Source organism: Balaenoptera ricei, chromosome 15 (genome assembly GCF_028023285.1).
Source record: "Balaenoptera ricei isolate mBalRic1 chromosome 15, mBalRic1.hap2, whole genome shotgun sequence".
In the NCBI taxonomy this organism is placed as follows: domain Eukaryota; kingdom Metazoa; phylum Chordata; class Mammalia; order Artiodactyla; family Balaenopteridae; genus Balaenoptera; species Balaenoptera ricei.
In genome coordinates this window covers 24,564,635-24,592,090 of record NC_082653.1, presented here as the reverse complement: position 1 = coordinate 24,592,090, position 27,456 = coordinate 24,564,635, and the positions used below count along the sequence as shown (strand labels likewise).

The 27,456-nt window shown below is 47.6% G+C and overlaps 1 protein-coding gene across 3 annotated transcripts; it reads right to left on the bottom strand.

Annotated features, from left to right (window-relative positions):
* Window positions 1–3,549: 3,549 nt before the first annotated feature.
* On the bottom strand, window positions 3,550–26,294 carry GGT7 (gamma-glutamyltransferase 7). Of its 3 annotated transcripts, none has more exons than XM_059896864.1 (15): window positions 26,090–26,294; window positions 19,656–19,891; window positions 19,127–19,278; window positions 17,751–17,880; window positions 16,697–16,764; window positions 16,408–16,481; window positions 15,900–16,096; window positions 13,886–13,973; window positions 11,825–11,952; window positions 11,567–11,655; window positions 9,771–9,920; window positions 9,530–9,647; window positions 8,618–8,755; window positions 7,354–7,453; window positions 3,550–4,224 (listed from the first exon to the last, which is right to left on the bottom strand). In XM_059896864.1, exons 1-15 carry the CDS (start codon window positions 26,256–26,258, stop codon window positions 4,061–4,063), a joined length of 2,001 nt encoding a protein of 666 aa, XP_059752847.1. In that variant the 5' UTR covers window positions 26,259–26,294; the 3' UTR covers window positions 3,550–4,060. The 3 variants fall into 3 exon arrangements, with proteins under 3 accessions (XP_059752847.1, XP_059752848.1, XP_059752849.1); XM_059896865.1 differs by having other exon boundaries at window positions 17,763–17,880; XM_059896866.1 differs by having other exon boundaries at window positions 4,065–4,224; window positions 7,361–7,453; window positions 17,763–17,880.
* Window positions 26,295–27,456: the final 1,162 nt, after the last annotated feature.

The following is a 27,456-nucleotide window of genomic DNA, read 5'->3' as shown; positions in this document are numbered from 1 at the left end:
AGAGGGTGTGGAGAAAAGGGAACCCTCTTGCACTGTTGGTGGGAATGTAAATTGATACAGCCACTATGGAGAACAATATGGAGGTTCCTTAAAAAACTAAAAATAGAATTACCATATGACCCAGCAATCCCACTACTGGGCATATACCCAGAGAAAACCATAATTCAAAAAGACACATGCACCCGAATGTTCATTGCAGCACTATTTACAATAGCCAGGTCATGGAAGCAACCTAAATGCCCATCAACAGGCGAATGGATAAAGAAGTTGTGGTACATATATACAATGGAATATTACTCAGCCATAAAAAGGAACAAAATTGAGTCATTTGTTGAGACGTGGATGGATCTAGAGACTGTCATACAGAGTGAAGTAAGTCAGAAAGAGAAAAACAAATATCGTATATTAACGCATGTATGTGGAACCTAGAAAAATGGTACAGATGAGCCGGTTTGCAGGGCAGAAGTTGAGACACAGATGTAGAGAACGGACATATGGACACCAAGGGGGGAAAACTGCGGTGGGGTGGGGTTGGTGTTGTGCTGAATTGGGCGATTGGGATTGACATGTATACACTGATGTGTATAAAATTGATGCCTAATAAGAACCTGCAGTATAAAAAAACAAACAAACAAAACAACTAATACTAAACTTTCATTGGGTTATTTGTATGGAAAGATGTTAATATAAATGTTTCAGACATTACATGAAATTTCTAAAAATCTTTTATGTTCTGGTATAATGTTATAAGTCATAATCCTAGTTATTACCTTAAAATGTATATCTCAGAAATAACTAATTTTCTTGTCAACTGCATTATTATGAACTTTCATCAAATTTTTAACTGTGGTCATTTTTAAGTCTTTTGTCATTTACAGACAGTTCTGGGTGTACTCTGATGCTTTTGCAAATATGTTCCTATAAAAGGGTTTCATCTTTAAGAAATTCAGGGAAAAGACTCTGACAAGTACAGGTTTCTGGTAACTGACCGTACTGCTGAACTGAATGAATAAGCATTTTCAGAACTCTAATGAAAAACTGATGAACTCATAAAAGTGCTAACAAAAATCAAGATGAAAAAAAAATTAATTACATGGGACTGAGTGAACTGATGAGGACGAGTATAATTTAATAAAAAAAAAAAAAAAAAAAGAAGCAAACAGGTATATCCCGGAGTTATTTGAGGTGTGAGAGAAGAATATCATAAAAACTCTTTATATTTCTAAGCTTATTATCTCCTTATTTCATAGTCAGCTAAAGTTAGCTTCTCAATATGAGGTAAATTTATATTTTCTATGGTAGATCAAGATAGTACAACCTGAATAAAGTAAAAGTAATTAAGAATATAATGTCCAGGTGAACAAGGACCTTGTCTGTCTTGTTCATCAGTGTTTCCAGTGCATCAGGCAGTGCACGGCACAGAGTAGACACTTAAGAAAATATTCGTGGAATAAAATATGATATTTCATATACTGAGTGAGAAAACAGATTTTCCAAGATATCAGAATTTTGCTTTGATATATAAGAGTTGTTCTACTGAACAAATCTTTTATTCAAAGCTGTCCTGTCATTATTTATATATTTAAGAAGTAAAATGACCCCAAGATACCCATGTAACCCCCAAAAGCCTGCTGTGTGGAAGGTCCTATAACATCACTTGAAAGACAGCATAGAAGAGTTGGTATCACCACAGGTGTTACTCAAGCACCTAAAGATATCAGGCAAGGATATTCAAAGTTACATTGGAAACCACCCAAATATCCATCAATAGGAAACTGGTTAAACTGATGCATCATTATAAATAATTAGGTAAATCCATGTATCTTGATATTGACATGGAAAAATGTCCATGTTATACTGGTAAGTAAAAAAAAAAAAAAAAAAAAAAAGGATGTTGTAGACACTGTGACTAATATAATCCCATTTTTACTTTTAAATAGAACAATATATGTTATATCTACAGAAAAAAGCAGTTGGAGGAATACATACTAAATTATTGCCCGTGAGATTTTTTGAAAAGTTGAGATTTTGAAGGCATGGATCATCTCTATTATATACTTATGAAATGTCTGATATTTGAATGATAGTTACATCTGTAATCAGATAAAGTAATAAAGTTTTTTTTTCAAAGGAGAGAGGGACATGATCTTTGGAGTCAAACAGACTGCTTTTATATCATGGATCTACCAACTATCAGCTGGGTGACCTTGGACAAGTTACTTCATGTCTCTGAACCACAATTTCCACATCCATAAAATGGAGAAATTAATATCAGCCTCATAAGAATGTTGTACCTACCTCATCAGTTTCATCACATACCATCATTCTCTTAGAATGCTCTAGAATAGGGGTTGGCAAACTAGTGCCCTTAGGCCAAATTGGACCCTGTTTTTGTAAAATAAAGTTTTATGGGAATAGAGCCACAGCCATCTGTTTACATGTCTATGCCTGCTTTTGCACTACAACAGCAAAGTTGAGTAGTTACTACAAGGACCATATGGCTTGAAAGACTGAAATATTCATATCTGGCCCTTTGCAGAAAAAGTTTGTTGACTGACCCCTGCTCTAGGAAGAATACACTGGCATTCTTTCTCCTCTTCACCATGGGACCTTTGCACACACTGTTCCTTTGCCTAAAATGACACTCCCACACCCCAAATCTAATCCTTTTCTGTCAGTCTTACTCATCTCTTCATTACCTTGGGGAAGCCTTTGCTGATCCCACCCCACAACTGAACTAGATTACCTTTCCTGTTATACATTCTCATAGCATTCCTCATAGAGCTTATCATGATGGCAATTACCCTAATTATCTGTGCCCTTATTTATTTAATGTTTGACTCCCTATAGACTGCGAATCCATAAAAAAAATTGTCTGTCTTTTTCAATCCTGAATCTCCAGTGCCTAACAAAGTACCTGTAATATAATGGATAGATACATTCATGCATGAATCATATAATTTGTAAAAGGTACTTATTGTCTGCTATATACTGTATAAAGTATACTTTATAATGAATATTTTACCTAGTAGACGTGCAAATGGTTAAGAGCATAGATTAGGAGTTCAACATCCTGAGATTGAATCCCAGTTCTTCCATTTAATACATGAGGAACATTAGACAAGCCCCTTAACCTTTTTTGCCAGTGTCCCATCTGTAAAATGGGAATAATATTAGTACCAACCTCATGCAGTCTGTAATGAAGATTTATAATGTAATTAATATTATCTACATAAAGCATTTAGCATAGAGCCTGGTACACATTAAGTGTTCAATAGATTCTATCTATAATTATAATTATTGTTATTAATTATTTTTATTAGTGCAAGTCTTGATGGACAGCAGATATTGGTACGACCCCCACAAAGTTGACTCCAGCGTGCCCTGGAGTCAGGGCTACTGGGACAAGGTGAGCCAAGGTCTCCTCTCTCACTCCCACTCCCAACACAGCCAAACATAAATCAAGTCAGAGCCATGGTTAAGCAATATTCTTTCTTTAATTCCCCTTTGCAAATGGAAGCCCCTGAGCTGGTCCGCACCCCCACCCCTACCCCACACCTTGGGCCTACCCCAGATGAAAGGCCCCCAAATCAACCTGATGGGAGGAGGAGAGGAGCACCCCCTCCCTAGGATGGTCCATTTTAAAAAATCCTAGTCATTTAAGAAATGAGGCTGGGGACAGGAGAAGGGAGCTGGAAAACAAGGCCAGGTCAGGCCCAACTGGAGATGCTGGGGTGCCGAGGACCTTTGAGAAGGGTTTGCAAGCACAGCCCTAAGCTCAGGGCCTGCATGGCTAAGGGAAAGGAGACAGACAGATAGTCTGACTCCTCAAGGTCCTGCCTGCCTGGTCGTGGACACTGACACTCACCACCACTGCCACCACCACAGGCCTCCAGATGGAGAATTTTCCAGTTACTCTGAGATAGGGTTTGCTAAGCATCCCCTCTGGCCCCTGATCTGGGGCATCCCTGGGGTCCCTCTGAGACCAAACCTGGGAGAAGGAGGGACTCTAGGAACATGCAAAGGCGGGGAGCAGAGACCCCCGCCCCACCCTGCTGCTCTACAGGATGGTAGCTCCGGCTGCATCTGGGCTCCGAGGGTCCTTCACACCGATGATGAAGTTATTGGTTCTCCGGCTGCCATGGACCCAGGACAAGACATCTACCTTCTCCACGTGGTGACCCCTGGCTTCCAGGAACTCAATCTCTTCCTCTGTGAACTCACCTGAAAACCATTCCCCAACATATACACATTCAGAGAGTTTAGAGCACTGGCTCAGGAGTCTGACGGTTAGACCTGAGTCCTGGTCCTGGATGCCCTACTAAGGAGCTGTATGACCTTGGGCAAATTGCTTTACTTCTCTGAGCCTCAGTCTCCTCATGTATAATAAAATGGGTATTATCTGAGAACCTACCACATAAAGTTGTTACAGGGATTAAAGAAGACAATGCACACAATGCACAAAGCTCAGAGCCTTGCATATAGTAAGTGATTGATAATGTACAGTCATTCTTAATATTGGAAAAAGGGCTTGGCTTTAGGGGTCTTCATTCCACCTGCCTAGGCCAAGCTGCCATCATTACTTGCCAGGATTACCACATAGCCCACTAACGGGTCTTTCTGCTTCCAGTCCTGCTTCCTTACAGCCTATTCACACAGCAGCCATTAGTCAGCCCATGTCACTTGCCCTGCTCAAAACCTTCCAACAACTTGATGACTCTTCGAATAAAATCCAAAGTCCTTACCAAGGCCTCTAATGCCCAACATCATCTGGAAACTTGTAACTCTCTAAACTCCTCTCCTCATTTCCTTCTACTCTCTCCCTTGCTTAACTCTGCTCTAGCCTCCTTGCTGTCCCTCAAGTAGGCCAAACATGCTCCTACCTCAGGGCCTTTGCACTTGCTGTTCTCTCTGCCTAGAATGCTCTCCTACTAGATAATCACAAAACTGGCTCCCTTACTTCATTCCAGTCTTCAAGAACTTCCTTGCCACTATCTAAAATAGCAGCCCCTGTCATTTTTACCTTGCTTTATTTTCTTTCAAAGTACTTACTGCTACCTGCATCTTGTTTATTTATTTACTGTGTCTCTCTCCACTAGAATGTAAGTTTTTTGAAGGCAAGAATGCTGTCTTGTTCACTATTGAGTCCCAGTGCCTAGAACAGGGTGAGGACACAGTAAATGTTAAACAAGTATTTTCTAGATAAATGAACAAATCCCCACTCTCTCGCATAAGTTCGGGTCTTCATCATCTCTTGCCTGGACCATTATCCCAGCTTCTTCTTGTGTTTCTCTGACTTAAGTTCTCCTCCCTTCAATCCACCTCCCCTACATAAAACAAGTCGTGTCATATCCCTCCCCCGCTCAACTAGATAAAGTCCATACTTCTTAACATGAACCTCCACGGTAAGCCCTGTAACCTCACCTCCCATTGCTCCTCAACAAAACTCCGATCTTCTTACTTCCCCAAATGGGATGATTTGGGGTAGTTCTTGAGATAAAGACACACATTAAATAGCATTACATCACCAAGTTGGAAATATATTCCCTTTGTGGTTCACTTTCAATCCTTTTGATAATAGAAAGGACTACATTCCATTCTGGTCTCCAACATTTCTAATCTCCTTCTTTAAAAGAGAGAGCAGACCTCAGAACATTCTGTGGGCAAAAATGTCTAACTAAAACCTAGAAACATTTGATTTTTTGTAGCTGTTTATCATCTATTTGTGGCAAATGATGCCATTTTTCCATTTGTGATTATGATATAAGGTTTACTTTTAAAATACATTCAGGTTAAAAAGGAAATCCATTTGTAGACACACATTATGTAAATAATGCTTTAGATGGTGTGCAAATCTGTCAAAAGTCATGAAGGTACTGGATAAATTCTGAAGTTTGGGAAACAATGTCTCTAGTCCAGCTGGCCCCCTGGCTGTTCTCTGAGCCATTTTTTCTGGCTTTGCCCAAGCTGCTCCCCCCAACAACCTGATCCCGTCCAGAGTGTTCTTTACCTCCACATGCCAAATTCCTGCTCATACATCAAGGTCCAGCCAGTTGTCACCTCTTCCATTAAGCCTCCCGGAGCCCTCAGGTGGGTGAACTTTCCCTTCACCAAGCCTCTGCTTGTCATGTCTTACACTGTGTGCCCCTCAAGGGAGGGCTGGGATGAGCACCCTCACCCCCACAGTAACTGAGCACAGAGCCTTACATTCTATAGAGACCTGAAGATGTTAGTTGAGCAATGTTCATTTTCAAGGACTTGGCCTCATCATCCATTAGCTGGGATCCAAGTGTCACTAAGCAACCACAGGGTGTGACTACTGAGGAATTAGGTCTGTGGCTTCTACCATGCTTCAGTCCAGGAGGTATCAAGAGCCATGCGGTAAAGAACTGAGTCTTTAGTATCAACCACGTATGTATCTGATATCAATTCTGCCATTTATTGGTTTGTCTTTGACTAGTTTATAACCTCTGTGAGCATCAGTTTCTTTATCTGTAAAATGGGGAGACTGAACAAGCAAGGATCATGTCTCATGCAATTTTGTATCCCCTTTGGACTAGCATAATACATTGTTCTAATAAAAACTCCTCAAAGGTGCACATACTTTCCCAGTTATGAAATTAAGCTGTGTCCAAAATTAAGCACCCGTCCTTTTTAGAGGAAAGTCTTATCTCCTTACCATAATCTGTAAGGTCTATGATCTGGCCCCTGCCTGCTTTCTAATCTTATCTTACCCTCACTCACCCTGGTTTCCTTTCTACTCCTAAACCACCAAGCCCATTCCTGCAGTGAGTTCTTTGCATTTGTTCCCTTGTCCTACAAAGCCTGCCACAGTTCTCTGCTTGGTGGGCTCTTTCTCACTCTTCAGATCTCAGCTTAAATGTAACCAAAGAGAACGCTTCCCCAGTCATCGAGTTAGTCATATACATCATCCTGCTTTAATGCTCTGCAGAGCATTTGTTTTGCTTTTTCATATTTCTTTGATTATTTCTTTTCCTGTCTGCCTGTAAATGCAGTATCCCTAGCACCTAGGATAATGCCTGGCACACAGTAGGTATTCAATACAAACTGTTGAATGAATGGTTTGCAACATGAACAACTATATCTTATTTTACAAATGAGAAAACCGAGGCTCAGAGTGGAGATGTGAATTTCCCAAGGCCACAGCCAGGAAATGGCAGGACAGGTTCCAATCCGCAGATCTTCCACTGTTCCAGTAGGAATTGGTTAAAAGAAACCAAACTTTCACTGGCACGGAGTTGGTGCTGGTAGAGGCAGGGGCACCCTTGGAAGGAGCCCCTTTCTCCACCCTGCCCTGTGCCCACCCCATGGGGACCTTTGCTCTTCACTCACTGTCCACCTGCAGGAGGTTGGTCTGCAGGTCGGGGTGCAGGCGGCCACGGGCCAGGCTGTCACTCAGGTTCCGGTTCAAGGTCAGGACATTCAGCAGGACCTGTAGGCAGCCAAGGGGAAGAAGTCAGGGCTGTCCCAGAGGTGTGGGTTCAGGAATCCACAGCCTTCGCCCCTGGTCCAGACTCCTTAGTCTTTAGAACACTTACACCAGGGATGTCATCTGAGTTTCTCAACAGCCCCAGAAAACAGGCAGGCCTGTGATGACTGTCTCCATTTCACAGAGGGGAAACCAAGGGCCAGAGAAGAAAAGCAATTCATTCCAGAGTTTGGAGAGAGCTAGGGAAGAGGCATCACTAGCACCAGTCTGCTTTAATACAACCCAAGGCTCTCCTCCCTTCTTCTTGGCCAGGAGAGGGCTAATAGCTGGCGGTGGTCTAGGGCACAATGTGAGTACTTTCAGCTTAGTGGCTGGAAGTATGGGTAGGCTCTGTAACCAAACTGTCTGCCCATTCTTACTAAACTGAACCTAACTTCCTAACTTCTCTGGGTCTCAGTTTACTCATCTATGAAATAGAAATAAGGATTCCTCCCAAAGTTGGGAAGCTTAAAAGGGTTACCACGTGTAACACTGTGCCTGGCACTTAGTAAAATCTCCATAAATGTTAGCTATTTGTTATTATCTTCATTTTACAGCTGAGGAGACTGAGGTTCAGAGAGGTTAAGTGAATTCCCCAACACCACACAGCTGGAAATTGGCAGCACTTAGGCTGGGACCAAGAGGTGTCTGATTCCAAAGCTCAGGTTTGTTAACTCACCACCTGCCAAAGTACGGGCCTGACACATATATCAGATGCTCAAGACATTCATGGAACTGTTGTGAGGTGTTTTAGAAGGTAGCAGGCCCTTCCTTTCAAAATCAGACCCTAAAGAAGGCTGCTTGTTATTCAGATGTTGACTAGAGGCATGATGGGACTAGAGATTGACAGAGCCCAGGCAGCCCAGATGCTCTATCACCTCTCAATTCTACTGATCCTGCGATTTCCCTGCAACCTGAGAAGACATGGCGATTCAGGGCTCCATTTTTGCTAAGAACAATGTAGTTCATGTCCCCAGTGCTCAGGATGGGCCTGGCACAAAGCAGCCTCAGGCCATGTCTGCTGCGTGAGTAGGAGATGAGGACAAGTCAGAGACATGAGGGGCATCTGCAGCCCAGGTCACAGCTTGCCTCCTGGCCACAAAAGGCCCATCACGGGGGAAAACTCACCTGGGTCAGGCCGCTGAGGCCCCGGGCAGCTCCATTGGCCCCCAGGGCAAGGTAGGTCCCACAGAGTCCTTCTGCTGGCCGGACCACAGTGGGCAGCAGGAAAGACAGTGGCCGCTTCCCTGGCTGCACCGAGTTCTCCTGTTGTCAGAGGACCGAGACCACAGGGGAATAAGAGGTGGGGCAAGACAGGAAAGGGCTACTCCACCACTCTTCCATCATCTCTCTCTCTCCTGAATCTTCCACAGGCTCAGTCTTCATGGGGACTGGCCCATCCCTAGGCCACAGTCTGCTGTTTGTGAAATGGGCAGGGTCCCTGGATAACTGAGGTAGATAATGGACCCACTGAGCTAAGGGGCTGCTATGGGGCTACCATGGGTGGCAGGAGAGGGATCAAGCCAAGAAAGATGACTATGAGAAAGAACAGAATAATCCCCACCCTGGTCATCTCTATCTGTCTTTGTCCTGCTGGGGTCCCAGCCTGCAGGGAGTTAAGAATGCTGCTCTCACAATAGACAATAATTCACATCTCCTTTCTTCTTGGGTCTCTCTTAAGTGCCCCTTTAGTGCTCAGCATCACACAGTCATAAACTACTAATGCTGAAAAGTACCCAAAGCATCAAAAGGGGGCCAATATCCTCACTGTAAAGTAGGTGAAGAAACTGAGGACTAGAGAGGGAGCAAGACTTTCCCTGTGTCACACAGTGAGATGGTAGCAGAATGGGACGAGGTTTCTTTGCACCCAACAGGCTCCAAGCCCCGGACTTGAGCTGGGGATGAAGTGGACACCTTGTTTAGGCTGTTTTTCTTTATAATATAATTTCCTAGAAGAAGTGGGGAGGGAGGAGCAGTCATACTACTGCACCTTCTACCTAGCCTCAGGGTCCCCAGGGGAGGAGGGAAGCAAGGCCCTACCAGGCTGGGCGCAGGGTGGTTAGCAGTCCTGTTAGGCCAAGAGAAGTCCAGCATCTGGCTGTTGAGCAGGATCCCCGAGGGGGTGATGAGGCCGCTGCCAAAGGGCCGGTTCAGGGAGCTGGGGGCCGAGGTTAGGGCCAGGTGAGCCCTGAGCCTGCCCTCACTCCCACCCACCCACCACCCACCTCCTTCCTGGTCCAGATGATCTCTTGTGCCAGGTTCTGAGTCTGAGCTGGCATACCTGACCATGGCTACAATGAAGTCATCAGGGCCCATGATCAGCACCTGGGCAGCCGTGGGAGCCCCATTTAGCTCATAGATGGGCAGGAGCGGGACAGGGGCTGTGTGGGAGTCATTGATCTGGCCCCGGAAGTAGGCAGCCTCCACTTTGCTGAAAAGACAAGAGGTAGGAGATGAACACACAACAGGCTCTCATTACACCCCACCTACCACACTTTGTGCTGTCTCTTTGTGCAATTATTTGATTAATATCTGCCTCCCCCACTGAACTGTTAGGTCTATGAGAGCAGAGGCTCATTTATTCCTAGCATATAGAGAATAAACAGGAAATAGTTATTGAACTGAATGAATTTATTTAGGTGTTATTCAGGTTTTCTTCTAGAGGCAATGTTTAATTTATTTCATGTTTAAATCAAGTCTTTTAGTTACTTGACTATATTCATTTAATCCTTTCTATGAAAGTACCTGGAACATAGGGGATGCTCAGAAAATATTTGTTTCGAATGAACAAACTGAATTCATTTAACCTAGCATTTGTAGCCCAGAACTAAAGTTTTATTAAGAGTTTAGTTAGAGGAGGGTTTTGTATACAGGGACCTTTACTTGCTATTAGAATTTTTTCTTCAAGGCACAGGAGGACTTGGCACAGCAATAACTATTTATTGGATAAATCAGTTGAATTAATTTAACATAGGTGTTCGTGTTTTAGAGCTAAATTTGCACTGATCTTGAAAACATGCAATTTTCTATTTTTAAAGTTCAACTGAGGGTTCCTTACCTGATAATGGTTAGTTAGTTATCCTTACTGACGAGAGAATGACAAGTTACCAAGGATTACTGAGGACGTCCATTGAGTTTTCAACCACGAGGGCTAGTGGCCACACAGAGAAGGCACAGAGGGTTTTGTTTCAAGTGGTTTGGGGGCAGGCGGGGGGGAGGCTTGGGTTTTAGGCTTTATCCTTGTGGTCTTGAGCTGGTTTTCGTTTTTGGTTGCTGCTGTTTCTGCTATTTAATTATTAGCTGTTCATTTAGTCTCATCATTTGCAACTTAATTCATAGAGGGTTGTTTGAGTATCAGTATAAATTTACATGAACTATATTTTTGGCTTCTGATTTTTCCTTTAGCTAGCCTTTAAGTCAGTTATAGTACAGCTAAATAGTAATCAATCTTACCTCTATTGCCAATTGAGAATAACAATGATATTTGTTGAATATTTATTATGTGCCAGACAACTTGCTAAGTGCTTTGCATGTATGATCTTGTTTAGTCCGCACCATGACCTCATGAGGCTGGCACTGTTAATGGCAGGCCCTTGTAGAAACTGAGACTTAGAGAGTTTAAATGACTTGCCCAAGGCTGCACAGCTAGTGGATGGTGAGGCTGGGATTTGAACTGAGGCAGTCCAACTAGAGCCCACAATCTTACTACTATGTTATGCTGCTGATGTAAGTACATTTGAATCAAAATCCCCACCACCTCTAGTATTTGCTTGGGGGCTCTTTTCATTGTTATTAGGCTTTCTTTTTCTACTCAAAAAGGGGAACAGATGGGTCCATATAGGTGCCCTGCTAGGGTCAAAAAAATGTGAGAGCTATATAAAGTAGACCACCTTGTTGTACAGATGTGGAAACTAAGGCGCAAGGTGAGGCAACTAGTGTCACACTGTGAGTTGGGGTTGAGCTGAAATTGACTTGGGCCTCCAGGCCTTATTGCTCCACCAGCTGCTTTTCACCTGATTCTTTCCCCACACCTGCCACCGCCTCTGCAGTATCCAGGGTCCTGCCCTCAGGACCCACCTGAGCATGTCATCCATGCTCTCAGTGATGGTAGAATCGTAGACGGGATCTCCCAGTCTGCTGGCCAGAGCTAATGCGATCTTCAGGGTCTGAAAACAGAGCAGGGGTGTGGAAGAGGTTGCCAAGCCCCTCCCAGCACCCACACCAGGTGCTGTGTGAGAAAACTTGGAGGTGATTTAGTCAGGCCTTCTGGCACTACCCCATCCCCCCACTCTTAGTGTCCCCAGACCCAGGGTGGAGTGGAGGGGTCAGCCTTACCTCTGCCACCCAGTGAAGAGCCTGTTCCCGGGATACCAGGCTGGTGAGATTGAAGCCCTCGAGGATGTTGAGAGCACTGATGAGGGCAGGGCCCGTGTGTGGGGGTCGGGGACTGAGAACCAGGTGGCCTGAAAGGACAGGAAATTACCGACGGCAGGGGAGGGGTCAAGGCATCTCCACATCCCTCCATCACACAGACTGAAACCACTGCACTGAACCCCCTCATCAGGTAGGAAAACTACACTGGGAGGCAAAGGGACCCACCCAAGTTCACACGGCAAGTCAAGGGCAGGGCCAGGACTCCAACCCAGAACACTTGTCTTTAGTTTCCTCATCCATATGAGGAAACTAAGGCTCAAGAAAACTGTGATTTGCCCAGAGTCACACTGCAGTCCATTGGCAGAGCAGGGACAGGTGTCCAGATGTCCAGAGTCCTGGTCCACCATGTGTCTCTTTTCAGCTCCTCCCTTAGGCCAGGATATTATTCAGGGCTCCTGCTGGTCCCACCCCTGAAACTTCCTGGAAACAGCAAACTTCTCTTTCTATCTGAGGCCCCTGTTATTGGATGTTTGGACATCAAAGGAACAATAATAATACTTGACACATGACAGTCACGTTAACTAATTAACTCATTTAATCCTCATAACGGGTACTGTTATCCTTCCCATTTTACAGGTAAGGAAACTGAGGTACAAAGAGGCAGCTGGTCCAAAGTTACAAGAGGTGAGGGGAGCCCAGAGTACTCAAGGTACTGGCATTGCCAAGAGAACCCAGGCTGCGGAGGGCAAATGGAAATCAAATACTACACATTCAGTGCCCATTCCGATCAGGGTAACTTCCAACATCATCTCATCACCTCCTCATGGGCACCCTGAGCAGTAGGCACTATTATTATCTCCATTTTAAGGAGGGAAACAAGGCTCTGAGTGGGAAGTGGCTTGTTCAAGGTGAATGGCGTGGCTGGTACTCAAACCCAGGTCTTCCTGGCTCCAAAGCTATGCTCTTCCTCTGCTCAGTATAACACCACTTCTGGTAGAAGAATCAGGCTTAAGAGATTGAGGCCTGGAAACCTGAATGCAGAGGCAGCCTCTCCTGGAGCTTGAGGTTATCTGGGCCTCCTCGAGGGGAGAAAGCCTGAGAACCTTCTGAGGGACTCAGGAACCTACCACTTTGCGTTTGCAAACATGGAGTTTACCCATGTCATAAGCTTGGCTTTCTGGGTTCCTCACTGGTTTTGAGTTTGGCGGGTTAAGTTCCATTCCTCCCCTGGGCCTCAGTTTCCTTTTGGCACAATGAGGGGGCAGGTCTCTGACTGTCTTGAAGGGTTTGTTTTAACCTGAAGCTAAGATGGATTTTGGTCTTATGGACTCTTCTTAGGAAGCATAGGGCAGTGAGAGTGGGGCTGGGGAGGGGGCTGAGGCAATACAGACCCTGAATCAAGAAAACCTATGGGGCTTCCCTGGTGGTGCAGTGGTTGAGAGTCCGCCTGCCAATGCAGGGGACACGGGTTCAAGCCCTGGTCCGGGAGGATCCCACATGCCGCGGAGCAACTAGGCCCGTGCACCACAGCTACTGAGCCTGCGCTCTGGAGCCTGCGAGCCACAACTGCTGAAGCCTGCACGCCTGGAGCCTGTGCTCCACAACAAGAGAAGCCACCGCAATGAGAGGCCCTCGCACCGCAACGAAGAGTAGTCCCCGCTCGCTGCAACTAGAGAAAGCCCGCGCACAGCAATGGAAGACCGAACGCAGCCAATAAATAAATACATAAATAAAATAAATCTATTAAAAAAAAAGAAAACCTATGGCCAGAACCCCAAATTCCAGGCCTTAGCCCTTGACCAGACCTCCCTCCCCATATCCTAAATATTTGGGGTAACTGACTCCACAACTACTTTAGAAGTAGGCTGACTCTGGCTTGCTTCAATGGTTGGCTGTTTAGGCAGCTCACTGCTTCGGTTTCTCTCTTGTGAAATGGGGAGGAGCCACTAGGCCAAAAGGATGTGGCCGTGGACTGGGAGGCTTCTCTTGAGTGGGGACCCTGGGAGCTGGGGGAGAGGTCACCTCTGTACACGCCACACACAGGCTTCTCCAAGAGGGCACTGTAGTTGCTGAAGTCCTCCTCAGTTATGACACCCCCTGCATGCTGAGCCTGGAGGGGAGAGAATGACCCCCACCACTGTGAGTCACACACCACACTGTGAGCATGCGGTTTAGCCTAAGGTATATGTTTGGATCATACACAGATCAAATGGTTATCAATATTGTGCCTTCTGCAGTTCCCATCGTGGCCTTTAGGGACCCCATCAGCTGTGGGTACCCCAGGAAAAAGGAAGGGGAAAAGCACTAACAATAAGCACCCACTATGTGCCAGACATTGTACTGGATACAATCTATGAATGACCTCCTTAGCTTGGCATTCAAGGCCCTTTGTGATCTGGCCCCTGCCTACCTCTCCCACTTCACGTCCTGCTATTTCCCCAATGAGCTCTGTACAGCGACCCAGAGTGACCTGCAGGTCCTGAACTCACGACTCCATGTCTTTGCACATACTGCCCTCTGCCTATGTAGAAGGAAGATTTTCCACTTACAGCAGCACTTGCCTAGGAGATATCAAAACTGAATTCTGCATTTCACTACAACCAACTAAAGCCACTCCAAAACCATGAACTCTGGATGACCCTCGTAGGACAACCCTTAACGGGACATAACTGAGCACTCTACTGAGCAATGATCCAATCTTGTACAAACTGATGGGCTCATTCTATCCAGCGTGCTAATTTTTAATCCTAAATTAGCATAACCACTAGGAATCCTCTCCTTTTTTAGTACTTTTAAGTACCTGAAGCTTGTGACTTCTAATCTACCCTCAGTGACCTACACATTGAATTTCTTGGCTTTGTCTGGTAAGTTAATAAGCTCAGCTTTGGGTTTTTCTCTCTTAAACCTCTGATGGTCTTTGTTAGAGTTTCCTTCATCCCCTTCTCCACCACCAGGAGAGGACACGCAACCCAGGTCTGGCTAATCAGAGCATTCCTTTTCCGTGCTACCGTGACTGGTTTGGGAATAGTCATGAGACCTATGACGGGCTGATGAGACATAACCTTGAGGCTTTGCTGGAACTACTTGAATGAGAAAGGCTCTTTCTCTGGGATGGCTTGCTGGAAGGATGGCTAGTGGAGAGCAGGTATGGAAAGGATCTGACAGAGGGTGATTTCAAACAGTGGAAAGTAGAGTTGTGAGACCAAAGGAAAGAGAGACAGAACAAGTCCTTACAATGTGGATGGAGTCCCTGGACACAGTAGATCTAAAACCAGTACACTGCTGGACTTTCCAGGGATGTCCGTTTGAGATAGGCATCTATCACCACATCTATAACTCCAATGCCCAGCACAGAAGCTGGCACAGAGCAGGCTCTCCATGAAAGTAGAATGAATGATGGACCTGTTTAATTCCCACAACTGTATGGCAGAGATAGATATAACCACCTGCATTGCACAGATGAGACAATCACTGAGTTGGTCTGTGTATCCTTATCTTGAACATAATTTTCCGTTAGTGGTTTTGAACTATCAACAATAGTTCTCATAACCCATTACTGCCTCAGACTAAGACTCTTTGGGGTTGGGTGGTAAGCCCTTGTGTCAATCCTCCCCAATCCTGATAGTCACCAGTGAAGATGGTGTCTCCCTCAGTCCCTAGAAATCCAGGGAGCGGGGTGGGATTGTGGGCTCAGGGAAGCTGAGGCTGATCCTGGGTCTCCACCAGGCCTGGGAGGGCCAGGACAGGCCACTATACAGGTTGGTACCAGCCCTGGGGAGCTCAAAGGTACCTCTCTCAATCAAGACAAAATATTCTCATCACCCTAGGAGGTTCTTTGTGCCTCATCCCAGTCAACCCCCCCAATCCCCCAAACTACTGATCTGATTCTGAGGTTAGTTTTGTCTATTCTAGAATTTCAAGTAAATGGAATCCCCAGTAAATATATGCAGAAAGAAAGACAGGGAAGTAAGGGGGAAGAGGACTTCTCTGCAGTAGGGTCCTCCGCCGCAGGGCCGGGGGTGCTCCATGCGCTCACCTCGGCCACCATCTCCAGCGTGAGGTTGCCACCGGCATAGAAGGCAGCAGGGCCATAGGTGCCAAGCACATCCAGCACCGCCGCCAGGTCAGGCCGTCGCAGCAGTGAGCCAGGTAGTGGCGGGTGACCCGAGGGCAGGAACGTCTCACGGAAGCGCTCAGACGCATTGGGTGGCGGCTGTTCGGCCAGGGCTTGGGCTGCGGGCAGGAACACGAGGCTGGGATGGGGGTGTTGGGACTGTACATGCAACAGGTGGGGTGGATGAGGGCTGAGAGGCCGGCCCTAAGCCCTCCGGCCCCCCAGGAGCCTGTTACGGGGGGTGGGGTAGTGGTGGTGTATATGGACCAATCCCGGATCCCTCCCAGTGAAGGTAGGGTGGTGTGCGGAGGGGGTCTGAGGAGCAAACTGGAAGAGAGGCACTTCCTGGCTTAGGACCTAAATCGCAGAGGTTCCCTCTCCCCTCTCCATCAAACTCATGCCTTTCCCTCCACCCCCAGGCCCCACTGACCTAGATCATGGGTCATGTTGAAGCCATCTTGGGCCACAGCTGCTGCGAAGGCGAGGACTTGGGACCATGGCAGCCTGGGGGAGCCGGAGAGCAGGGGGTGGAGGAGGTCCTGGGGGGAGGAAGAAGGGTCCTGGGGGGGGAGGGGGGTTCCTGGGAAGGAGAGTCCTGGCAAGGGAAGCGGGTATTAGGAGGGGGTAGTTGGGAAGGGAAGAATCCAGGAAGGGAGGAGAAGGCCACCCAAGGAGGAGTGCAGGCAGGGGCCCCTGGTCCCCAGGGGGAGAACCTTTACCTGCCATAGAGCTGGTGAGCTTCGTGTAGCCCCTTCACCATTCCGGGAACCCCCACCAAGAGCCCAGGCTGGGCAAGGCGGGCAGGTGAGGGAGAGAGGAGACCAGGTCACTGGAAGGGGGGGCGCTGGGCTGAATTCCGCAGAGCCCCAAGCCAGGGATTGGGGGCTGGCACAGGGGAGAGACACAGGCCAAGTATCCCAGAGGAGGGACAAGCTGTCCCCAGCAGGCATCCCTCCCACCTCCCTGACTTCCTATCAGCAAATGCAGAAAGGCCTCCTTTATCTGTCATAGCTGAGGGATTTATAAATTAAGCAAACCCTTTTAAGAGCCAAGACATAACAATTTAGATGGAAACCTGTCTAGATTGGATTATACCTACTCTTGCCTTTTAAAACAGTGGACAAGTGACCTTCATTTAACCTTTTCATTAACACACCACCATTACTCTGAGCTGTGATAATTCAGGGGTGTGTTTGGCTTTTGCCACTGCACTAAATATCTATTTTTCCAAGTTGTTCTATTTCCTCCTTTGCTCTCAGTAGATAGTGGGTTTGCCTCCAGCAGTTCCTCTATAATCTTCCAATATGTCATGGGCTAGGAAAGTTACCAACAAGAGCCTCAGAATGAGATGTGTGAGTGATAGTGCAGCTACTCTGTGACATCTCAGACTGCTCAGTGGCTCTTTTTCTTCCTTCTTATGTGCCAGATAGGCAAGGTCACCAGAGAAGTAAGGTGGTGCTGCACTGCCTGTTATCAAACATTCAGATTTTTTGGTTCATTATTATTATTATTATTTTTGGCTGCACCATGCAGCATGCAGGATCTTTCCCCTACCGGGGATAGAACCCACATCCCCTGCAGTGGAAGCGCAGTCTTAACCACTGGACCGCCAGGGAAGTCCTGGTTCATTATTTTATTTTGGGGGCTGCCTATCTCCCTCATAGCCTAAGAGCATCTTGCTTAACTCTTTCCCTCACCTCCACGGTAAATATTCAGCAAGGTAATGCTTGGGTTAGCAGAAGGGCAGTGAAGGGAGACACCCCCCCTTCTCACCAGGGTCCCCACCTTGGTCTCCCAGGATCTCTGCAGGGCCTCTTCTCTGAGAGCCCCTGGTGCAGACTCCCGGAAATCAATCAGGTGGCTCTTATTCCGTCGGATGTCATGTATCAGCATCACACCCCCACTAGGAGAGACACAGAAGGGGGAGGGTGATGATAAGATGCCACTCCTCTGAACAATTAACCTGCTGTTCCTCAAGCCCCCCACGCTGATGGCTATAGGCTCAGTCTGTCATCAGGAGTCAGGTGTCTGAGCTCCCTCCCCAGCAGAGATTCAGAGACTCAGCTACCCTATCAGGGTGGGGAGTGAAATAAGAGGGTGGGGGACCCAGAGTCCATGGACCTCTTCCAGCCTGTTACTGGAGCCTTTAACCCCTGACAAGGGAAAACCCAGAGACTGGGAGAGCAGGATGTTCTGCTCCCCCTCTGCCCCCACCTCCTACCACAGTTGGACCCCTGCCATCTTCCTGCACCTGCCTCTGTGGTATGTCCCTCTCCCTCTCCCAGGACTGAATTACGTAAGGACTGACTGTACACAACCAAAAGTGGAATTTCTTTCGTAGGGCCTGGAAGGCTGGTCTTTCAGGAGCCAAGATATGGACTTGGTCAGCTTGTCCCTTTTCTGTGGTTTGCTTCCATCTGAGACGGGGGTTACATCTGAGATAACTGGCCTGCCAGCTAACATAATAGGGAAAGCAGGACAGCTAAACAAAAGGGAGTGGTAGGAACTATGGCCAAGTGGACAGTACAAGCCCCATCATGGGAAACAGCTTCTATTCAGCTCCAGATAACTGCAGCCAGGTGAGAATGTAGGCCCACCGTTATTAGGTCTCCTGATTGTTCAAGAAATGTTAGAAATCTGGATTTTTATGAAAATTCTCAACTTTTTAACATCAGCAACCAAATTTTTAAAAATTTAAGTGTGCAAACTAAACCAGGCTGTGTGCCAGGTGTGGCCCATGGTGGCCAGTTTATAGTCTCTGTTTTAAGAGGTCTTACCCTGGGATGTATTTTTGGAGGATAGAGGATCCATTGCTTTCATCAGACTCACAGGGATTTGTTTTAAGGATTTGTAAACCCTATAAGTTGAAGTATCACAGCCTTAATTAATGACAGTATACCCCCAACTGTGTACCTCACTTTAGAGTTTATGATATCCTTTTCCCAGTTAACGAAAAATCTTCTGAAAACACCTCCTTGGACTCCATGTAAAGAGAAGGGGGCAAGATTGGGTGTAGAAAGAGAAAATGCAAGGAGCTGGGGCCCAGTTGCCCCTCTGCTCAAACTTGGAGGAGCGCACATGAGGCCCACAGACCAAGAGACAGAAGGAGGCTTGGGGCACCCCAACCTCCGCAGCTGGGAGCTTCTTACCCGCCCAGGCCAGAACTGTGAGGAGCCACGATCCCCAAACACAGGGCTGCTGCCACAGCTGCATCCACGGAAGATCCCTGTTTACTGAGCACCTCTATGCCCAGCGATGTGCAGTGGGCGGCATCAGTCACCACAGCGCCCTGGTGAAAGATCTGGAAGGGGGAGGGGACTAGGTGGGGGCAGAAGGGGCCCCCGGCCTCCCAAGGGAACCTCCACAAACCCCAGAACCTCCAACAGAGGGTGGGGATGGGAGCCCTGCCCTTTTATCCCCTTGACTCTCCCCTACGAGTCTTCTTTCCTTACCTCAAGTGCCTCCTACCTGATCAGTTCCCTTCTTTGAGCTCTGTCCGCCTCATGCCCAGGAGTCCCTCCCTTGAGACCTTCCTCTCCCATGTCACCGCCCTCTCCCCTTTCCATTTGCTGGCCCCCTTTCACCACTCAGCCAGTCCTCAGTTACCAAGGTCTCCTTAAGCGCTTCTTCACCCCTCCTCCCCAGGTTCTCTCCTCTCCCCCTCCACTTCCTCCTCACCTGGGGGTCCCCGAAGTAGATCTGCATGATGAGCGCCACAGTGACACCGGTGGCAAAGGTGAGGCAGGCCGTGACGATGACCGTGAGCCCGTCCTGGCGGCAGGAGCACTCGGACGCTGCCGCGGAGAACGGGTCTTTGCGCGTCTCCCGCAACGGCGACCCGTCCTGGCTGCCCATCTCCGACGACGACGATGGCAGCCGCTGCAGCCGCGCTGACTTCAGGAACGAGTCCGGGTCTGCGGGCGGCGGGGGTCGGTCTGGGCGCCTCTTACCCGGCCCTGCCCGCCCTCTAGGCGGGGCTATTCCGCGTCGCCCCCTCTCTCCGCCCCCCCCCCCAGTCAAACTCCACTAGACAGCACTGCTCTCCTTTCAGCGTCTCCCCGATGCACCCCAGGGAGGGCCGTTGGGGGGGCGTGGGGGGTGGTCCCCGCTTGGAAGAGACAGGGACCCCCAACTGGTCAGCAGGGCGGCTGGATTCCCATCCCTAGGCCACATTGCCCGGGACCCAGGACCCGGGGCTGAGAACACTTCCTGGAGAGGCAGGGGTTGGGCCCTCCCTGGAAACCAGATCCTGCCCCAGCTGGGGCCCAGCCTTCTGTGCAAGGAGGCAGCTCCATAAACTGAGCGGAGGGGCCCTGTCTTCCAACCTTGTTTTCTTGATCCATCCATCCATTCATTCACTCAACAAATATGGAGGGCCTGCTATTTGTCTGGTCCCATGCTAGATGCTAGGGGAAAGGAACAAACAGTTCCTGCCCTCATGGGTTTTGAAAACCAGTGGAAGAAGAAGATAATAAACAAGTAAACAAAGGAGTATATCATTACAAGTTGTGGCAGGTGCTATGAAGAAAGAGAAGGATGACAAGGTCCTACTGTATAGCACAGGGAACTATATTCAATATCCTGTAATAAGCCATAATGGAGGGACTTCCCTGGTGGTGCAGTGGTTAAGAATCTGCCTGCCAATGCAGGGGACACGGGTTCGAGCCTCGTCTGGGAAGATCCCGTGCCGGGATGCCACGGAGCAGCTAAGCCCGTGCGCCACAACTACTGAGCCTGCACTCTAGAGCCCGCGAGCCACAACTACTGAGCCTGTGGGCCACAACTACTGAAGCCCACGTGCCTAGAGCCCATGCTCCGCAACAAGAGAAACCACTGCAATGAGAAGCACGCGCACCACCACGAAGAGTAGTCCCGCTCACCGCAACTAGAGAAAGCTTGTGTGCAGCAACGAAGACCCAACGCAGCCAAAAATAAATAAATAAGTAAATAAATAAATAAATAAATATTTTTAAAAAGCCATAATGGAAAAGAATGTGAAAAAGAATGTATATATGTATAACTGAGTCACTTTGCTGTACAGCAGTAATTAACACAACATTGTAAATCAACTATACTTCAGTTAAAAGAATAGAATTATAACAACAACAAAAAAGGATGAAATGATAGAGAATAATGGTGTGTGTTGGAGGCACTTAGCTGGGGAAGTCAGGCAAGGACTCTCACAGAGGCGACTTTTAAGCTGAGAACTAAGGGATGAGGAGCCAGCCATATGTAGAGCAAGGAGTGAGTGTGTAGAGTGTTCCAGAAAGAAGGAACAGCAGGTGCGAAGACCTTAATGTAGGAATACGTTTGGTGCATTAGAAAACAAATAACCAAAGTTGGGGTGGCTCTGGTGTGGTGAACAAGGGGAAAGAGTAGTAGGTGGAGGCTAGGGCAGATGCGCTGGGCCTTGAGGGCTTAGTGAGAAGGTTGGATTTTACCCTGAGAGCCATAGGAGGCCACTGGAGAGTTTTAAGCAAGAATATGAAGCCGTCTGTTTTGTGTTTTAAAAAGATCCCTCTGGCTGCTATCTGGAGAATGGATCTAAGGATAATAAAAGTAGAGACAGGGGACATTTGAAAGCTACTTACTTGCTGGGTGACTATGGACAAGTCATTTCAAGTCATAAGCCTCACTTTCCTCATCCTAATAATGGAGCTGATCCCTAACTGGCTGGATGGGTACAAGGATTCCATAAGGTGATGTATACCAGGCACTCTGTAGGTTCTCACTCAAAGTTATTTCCATTTCTTTTCCACCCTGGCCAGGGCCAGGACCCTCTTCCATCCCATAGTTTCCCCCCTCTGGGATATATTAGCCTTGAACCCAGGTCTCTAAATGGTCTAAAGGTCCTGGGTGTTTGTGAATAGTAAAGAAATAGCCTGATACCTTGACCTTAATATGTGACTATACTCACAATGTGTTTTTAAAAGTTCATTCATTCAAAATTTTTTGAACACTTGCTACTATGGCCTGGGAGTATAACCCCTTTAAAAGTCTGTGGGATAATATTAAGAATTGACTGTTATATTTTCCTGTTTAAAATACTATCATGGTTCATCAATGCCAAAATGATAAAAATCCAAGCTCCTTAACCTGGTGTTCAAGGCCCTCCATAATCCATACTCCCCTTTTTTGTATAAATAAGAAACCACATACATATATAGATAATTTTTAGAAATTCTTCATGGTGGTTACTTTTGGGGGAAGATACTGAAGCTGGGAATGAGATGGAGTGGGAGAATTTTTTGTTTGAAATTTTTGCCACTTACATATATTTCTTTTGTTTTTTAAAATCAATACATATATTTTTAAATAAATAGGAAAAAATGCAGGAGATAAGAATGGAGAAGAGGACTTTTACTTTTTCTCACTGTTCTTTTTTTTCACCATGAACATATAATTTGTTTTAAAATTTCTATTTAAAAAAAGAGACTTGTCTTCTGGAAGCCTCCCTCAGTTGATCATGCTTGATTCTAACCCTCAGCACCAGCACCAGAGTCTGTAAATAAAACTAATTTACAGTTGATAAACTAATTCAAGTTGATATTTCCAGGTACTTGTCCTCAAATCTGCTTTCTCCAATCAGATATGAGGAGCCAGGAGGTAAAGATGCTACGGCCCCATCAGAGTTAGATATATTCAAGACTTCTTATTCTACCAATAATTTACTATGAATATATAATATAAATATAAATGAATATTGTTATCCATTTATTCAATAAAAATATTTACTGAGTACCAATTGCGTAAGTGGTGGGGAAGCAATACCATTGATTTTGCTGATGTGTAAGGACAACAGCAGGACATTGGGAAAAGGCTAGTTTGGGACCAGAAGAAACAAGTCATTTGGGAGAAAAAGGATGAGCTTAATTTTGGCTATTCTGAATTTGTGGGACAACAGCAGGAGTTGTCTGAAGGCAGTTGGCTTAGTAAGCATCTAATTTTTATCTGCTTAGTCACCATTCCCCACTCAACTTTCTTTTAGAGAACACCAAATCCCCTCTCTCCTTCCTCATTCCCTCATTCCTGATCAGAGTGAGTATATGACTTAGGCCTAGCCAATCAGAACAGGCACCTCTGTACAGTGATTGGTTCAGGTTCACGTGACCAGCACCAGCACCAATGATATTCAAACTCTGTTTTGTTTTGTTTTTTGCTAAAATATTGGGAAAGAGAAAGACTTTCTTGTCTAGGTTGCTAAGGTGGTAAGATGTAAGCCTGTTGCTGCTGGGGGCATCTTGCTCCCACAAGATGGGAGGTTTTCTGAAGATGAAGCCCATAAAAATGAAGGCAAAGCAAAAGATGGAGAAAATCCAAATCTTTTTCAGGTACCTCAATGCAGCTATGCCTGAAGCCCTATATCCTGAACTTTTCAGTTATGCTACCCAATAAAATTCTCTTTTTAGATGTAGCTCAGTTTTAGCTGGGTTTATGACAAATGAACCCTGAACAGGGTTGACTTGGCAAGTCTAGCACTCAGAAGAGAGAGCTTAGCTGGAGACTGGGATCATACCTGGCTTGCTTACTCCCCGAGGGGAGAATCACTAAAGATTTTTGAAACAGGGAGTGACATGATCAGAAATGCAGGGTGCTGGATGGATTGGGTTGGGAGGGGGTGGGGGAGAGTCAGGAAGCAGGAAGAATAGCTAGAAGCGTATGGGTAATAGAGATAAAAGAGGATGGTGGCTTAGTCTACAGTGGTGATGACAGGGATGGTGAGATGGAATTTGGAAGATAATTAGGAGGAAGACAGAGAGCATCTGGCCACTATTTAGAAGTAAGCAGAAGGGAGAGAATCATGGGTGGCTCCTGGGCTTCTACCTTGGGGACTGGATGGATGGCAGTGTCATTTATTAAGAATGACACTGGGGGAAGAACAGGTGCATGGGGAAGAGAGGATGAGTACAGCATGGAATATGTTGAAGGTGAGGGACTTTCAGGACATCTAGAGGCAGATGTCTGGGAGAGAGAAGAACACATGGGCCTGGAGCTCAGAAAAGAGCAAAGAAAGTTTTCGCCAATCTTGGAGTGGTAACCATCTAGCTCTGTTTTCCACAGGGCCTGCTGTGGGGTGCCTGGCACTTGGTTCTGTGGAATGGCAGGCTAGAGGCCAGCTGGGCACAACCAAAGTCCTGCATAAGAGGATGGGGCAGTGCCATCAGGTGGCACCAGCAGGTTGACAACATAGGGGGTCATGTTAGCCAGCAGGCTGGTCCAGCTGGGCCAGAGGAGCCTTGGGGCTTGGAAGTAGTGCTGGGAGACATGGTATTGAAATGACTACACAGGTAGGATGGCAAGGTCCTTGGAACCTTAGTGCACAACTTGGCATAAGGTGTGGCTTCCTAGAAACTCAGGTGACCAGGGTCTCTGCTGGATTTTTATACAGTTGAGGGCAGAGCCTGTATTAACTCCTCAAGGAACTCCCTGAGGTTTGAGAACTCCCTCCCTTGCCATTCTTTCATCCTGAGATCTTCTCTTTCATTCATTTATTCTTCAACAATTTTTATTGAGAGCTTAGCACTGTGCTCGATGGTACAGAAAGGATGGTGAACAAGACAGTCATGATCCCATCCTCACAGGGCTTATAGACATGGAGTAATCAAAGGTTGCACAAATAAATAATCACAGGTTTTGATAAATGCTAAGACATTCATAGGAAAGGAGGATAAAACATATCAGGGGTTTCCAATCTCTCTCTCTGGGAGAGATAGGCATTCCCAGTTGAGCTGGAAGAGGAAACTAAGACCTAGGTCAGGGTAGGTGTGCCCATTGTCACACAGTGAGTCAGGGCAGTGCTGGGACCAGAAGTAGTACTCTTGGCTCCTGAATAAAGGACCTGGTTTCAGGCTGGTATCCACCAGGACACATCCTCCCACTGCTCTCCCTGCTACCTCCTGATTCCAGGGCTACTCCCTTCAGAAAAGAAGTTTTAATCTGCGGCTTTGACATGTGATGACCATAAGCCTCCCCACCCTCCCCTCAAACCCCCTCCAGGACGGGTACAATCTAGTCAGGTTGGCAGGGGCTGCTGGTCAGGGCCAGGTGACTGGAGAATTGTGGAGGGGGAAAGAATTTGGGGCTGTCAGGCTAGGAGTAGCCACAGAAGGGCCAGGCCAGAGAGGACTGGGCAAGAGAAGCAGGATCTGCCAGGCTGGTGAGGGATAGGGCTCAAGTGCAGGCACTGAGAGGAAGAGAAAGTGAAGTAGAAGGAGGCTCTAATGCCAGGAAGTGACGTTGAGGGAATGGGGGATGGAGGATGGAGGATGAAGAATGGAGGGGAGGACAGAGAGCTGAGCCACATGGACAGGAGAAAGAGCATTAGGGAAGAAATGCTCAGAGAGCTTTCAGCCCCAGGTGTCCCCCAGGCCCTGTCTCCTCCCTCCCTACTCCCACCCCTTGCAGTTCCTGCAGAGGGCTGAAGAGAATACAGTAAAATTCTGGAGCCTGCTTCCTAGGGGGCAGGGTACCTTACTAACATCCTGGCCTGATCCACTGCTCTGGGAGGGGTGAGGTATCCACAGGGCAGTGAAGGTGCTCTGGTCCCCAAGGACTTTGAGAGGTCAAGCAGTCCATCCCCCTGTCTCCCAGTACCATCACTCGCAGATGGATGGGAATCATATTCTCTTTACCCCTCCCTGGACACGAAGAGATTCTCAGCGTCTTCTCATGGTCTCTCCTTCCCACAATCCCTGGCTGTGGGGAAGTTCTTCTCAAGACCTAGCCTCTATCCATCCTGCTGCAGTCTCTGACTTGGTTTCTCCTATCCTGTTCTCTGTGACTAGAGAAAATCCTCTTCTAGGTGATCACAGCTGTTCCTTAGGAACTCCCCGCCAACATTCCTTCCTTATTAGTTCGTTCTTCCCAAGGGGGTAACCCCAACCCCTCCTACTGCAGTCCCTAGCATCGTTCTCCCTTGTCGCATCCTAAGCCTCCAAGGCAGAAATGTATCCCCAACCCTACCAGATAATTAACAGAGACAAGGGAGGAGAAGGGAGAGGTCCAGGAGGAAGGGAATGAATTAGGGAGATGGAGCTTCAGGTGATGCTTCGCGCAGATGAAGGAGGACCGGGGACGTCCCAGGGGGCAGGGACGGGGCCAGCGGGCCTCACCGGTATCTGGGTCTCCCAGGAAGGCGTCCTCGTCCTTGCGGCTCCTCAGAGGGACCGCGGGCGCCGGCTCGTCCTCCGGGAGCCTCGGGAAGCTGGTGATGCTCATGTAGTCCACCGGCGAGTAGGCGCCCAGGGCGCTCTCCTGACTGGCCTCGTTCTCTGCCGCCATCCTCGCCCGCGCCCCCAGCAGCGCAGCGCCTGCCGGAAGTGGGGCGGCAGGGGCCGGGCTGGAGCTGGGTGCGGGGGGGGGGCGGGGGGGGAGAACGGTGGGGAGGAGGAAGGAGGGCGGGGCCTGAACTCCTGGACCGCCGGGAGGGGGCGCCTCAAACCTGGATCCTGGAGGGTGTCGGGGTTTGACTCGGCCCCGCCTGCTTAGCGTTGTCAGCCTGCATTGGGAGCGCAGGTTGGGGTGTGGGTGTGGATGTAGAGCCTGGAGGACGGGTCCGGGTCGCGCAGTCGGGGGTCAGGAGGGAAGAGCACGCGGTAAGCGCGACCTTAGTGGCTCGGGGCACCTTACGTAGCCCAGGGACCAAACCCCTTCCTCCTTCCAGTTTGAGCTAGGATCCTCCTCAGACTCCAGGCTCCTTCCTCGGCTCGCAGTTCCTTTCACTGACTGCAAACCTCCTGTCGACCCCAGATACTGTCTCTAATGCCAAACTCCTCGAACCTCAGACCCCTCCTTGGACTCCAAGATCCTTATCCTCCTATCTCAGACTCTTCCTCCGACCCCAGACCCCTCTTTCGACTTCAGACTCCGCCTTCACCCCCGACCCCCAGTCCCAGCCCCTACTTCATCCGCAACCTGCTTCATTTCGAGGCCCCTCCTTGGACATCTCTCCTCGGACGTCAGATCCTTCCCTGGACCCCCCACATTTCGTCGACTCCTCTTTCAATCACAACCCCTTCTAGGACCCCTGACCTATCAGCATAGGGCAGTGAGCCTAAACTTGAGCTTGTCTTAGGATCTTAAAAGAGGATCCCTAGATTCCACTCTAGCGATCATGATTTAATTGGCTGGAATGGGGTCTCTGGAACTTGCATATTTACCATTATTTAAAGAGTTTTTATTTTATGTGGTTCTGGAAAGGAAACTTTGAGAAAGAAATCATGGTGGTGGTGATATGGTAGGAGTGGGCTGGGGTGGGGGAGGATAAAAGGGTAGGGAATGGGTCTAAAGTCTAGGTATCTGGGTTCTATTCCCTCTGCTACAGCTTACAAACTGTGTGATCTTGGGCAAAACACTTAATCTCTTTGAGTATGGGTTTCTTCATCTGTAAAATGGAGAGAATGACAGTATCCATCTCTGGGTTGTGAGGACTAAATAACACATGGAAAGTTTTTAGTATATGGCTTGACACCTACTTAAT

What these genes read in the sequence shown, in the direction of transcription:
- GGT7 (XM_059896864.1), bottom strand. Translation starts at nt 26,258, where the DNA reads ATGGCGGCAGAGAACGAGGCCAGTCAGGAGAGCGCCCTGGGCGCCTAC. An exon ending in AGCATGGATGACATGCTCAG is followed by an intron (nt 9,921 to 11,566) that starts GTGGGTCCTGAG and finishes TTGTCTTTTCAG; the next exon opens with CAAAGTGGAGGCTGCCTACT. An exon ending in CAACCTCCTGCAGGTGGACA is followed by an intron (nt 4,225 to 7,353) that starts GTGAGTGAAGAG and finishes AATGGTTTTCAG; the next exon opens with GTGAGTTCACAGAGGAAGAG.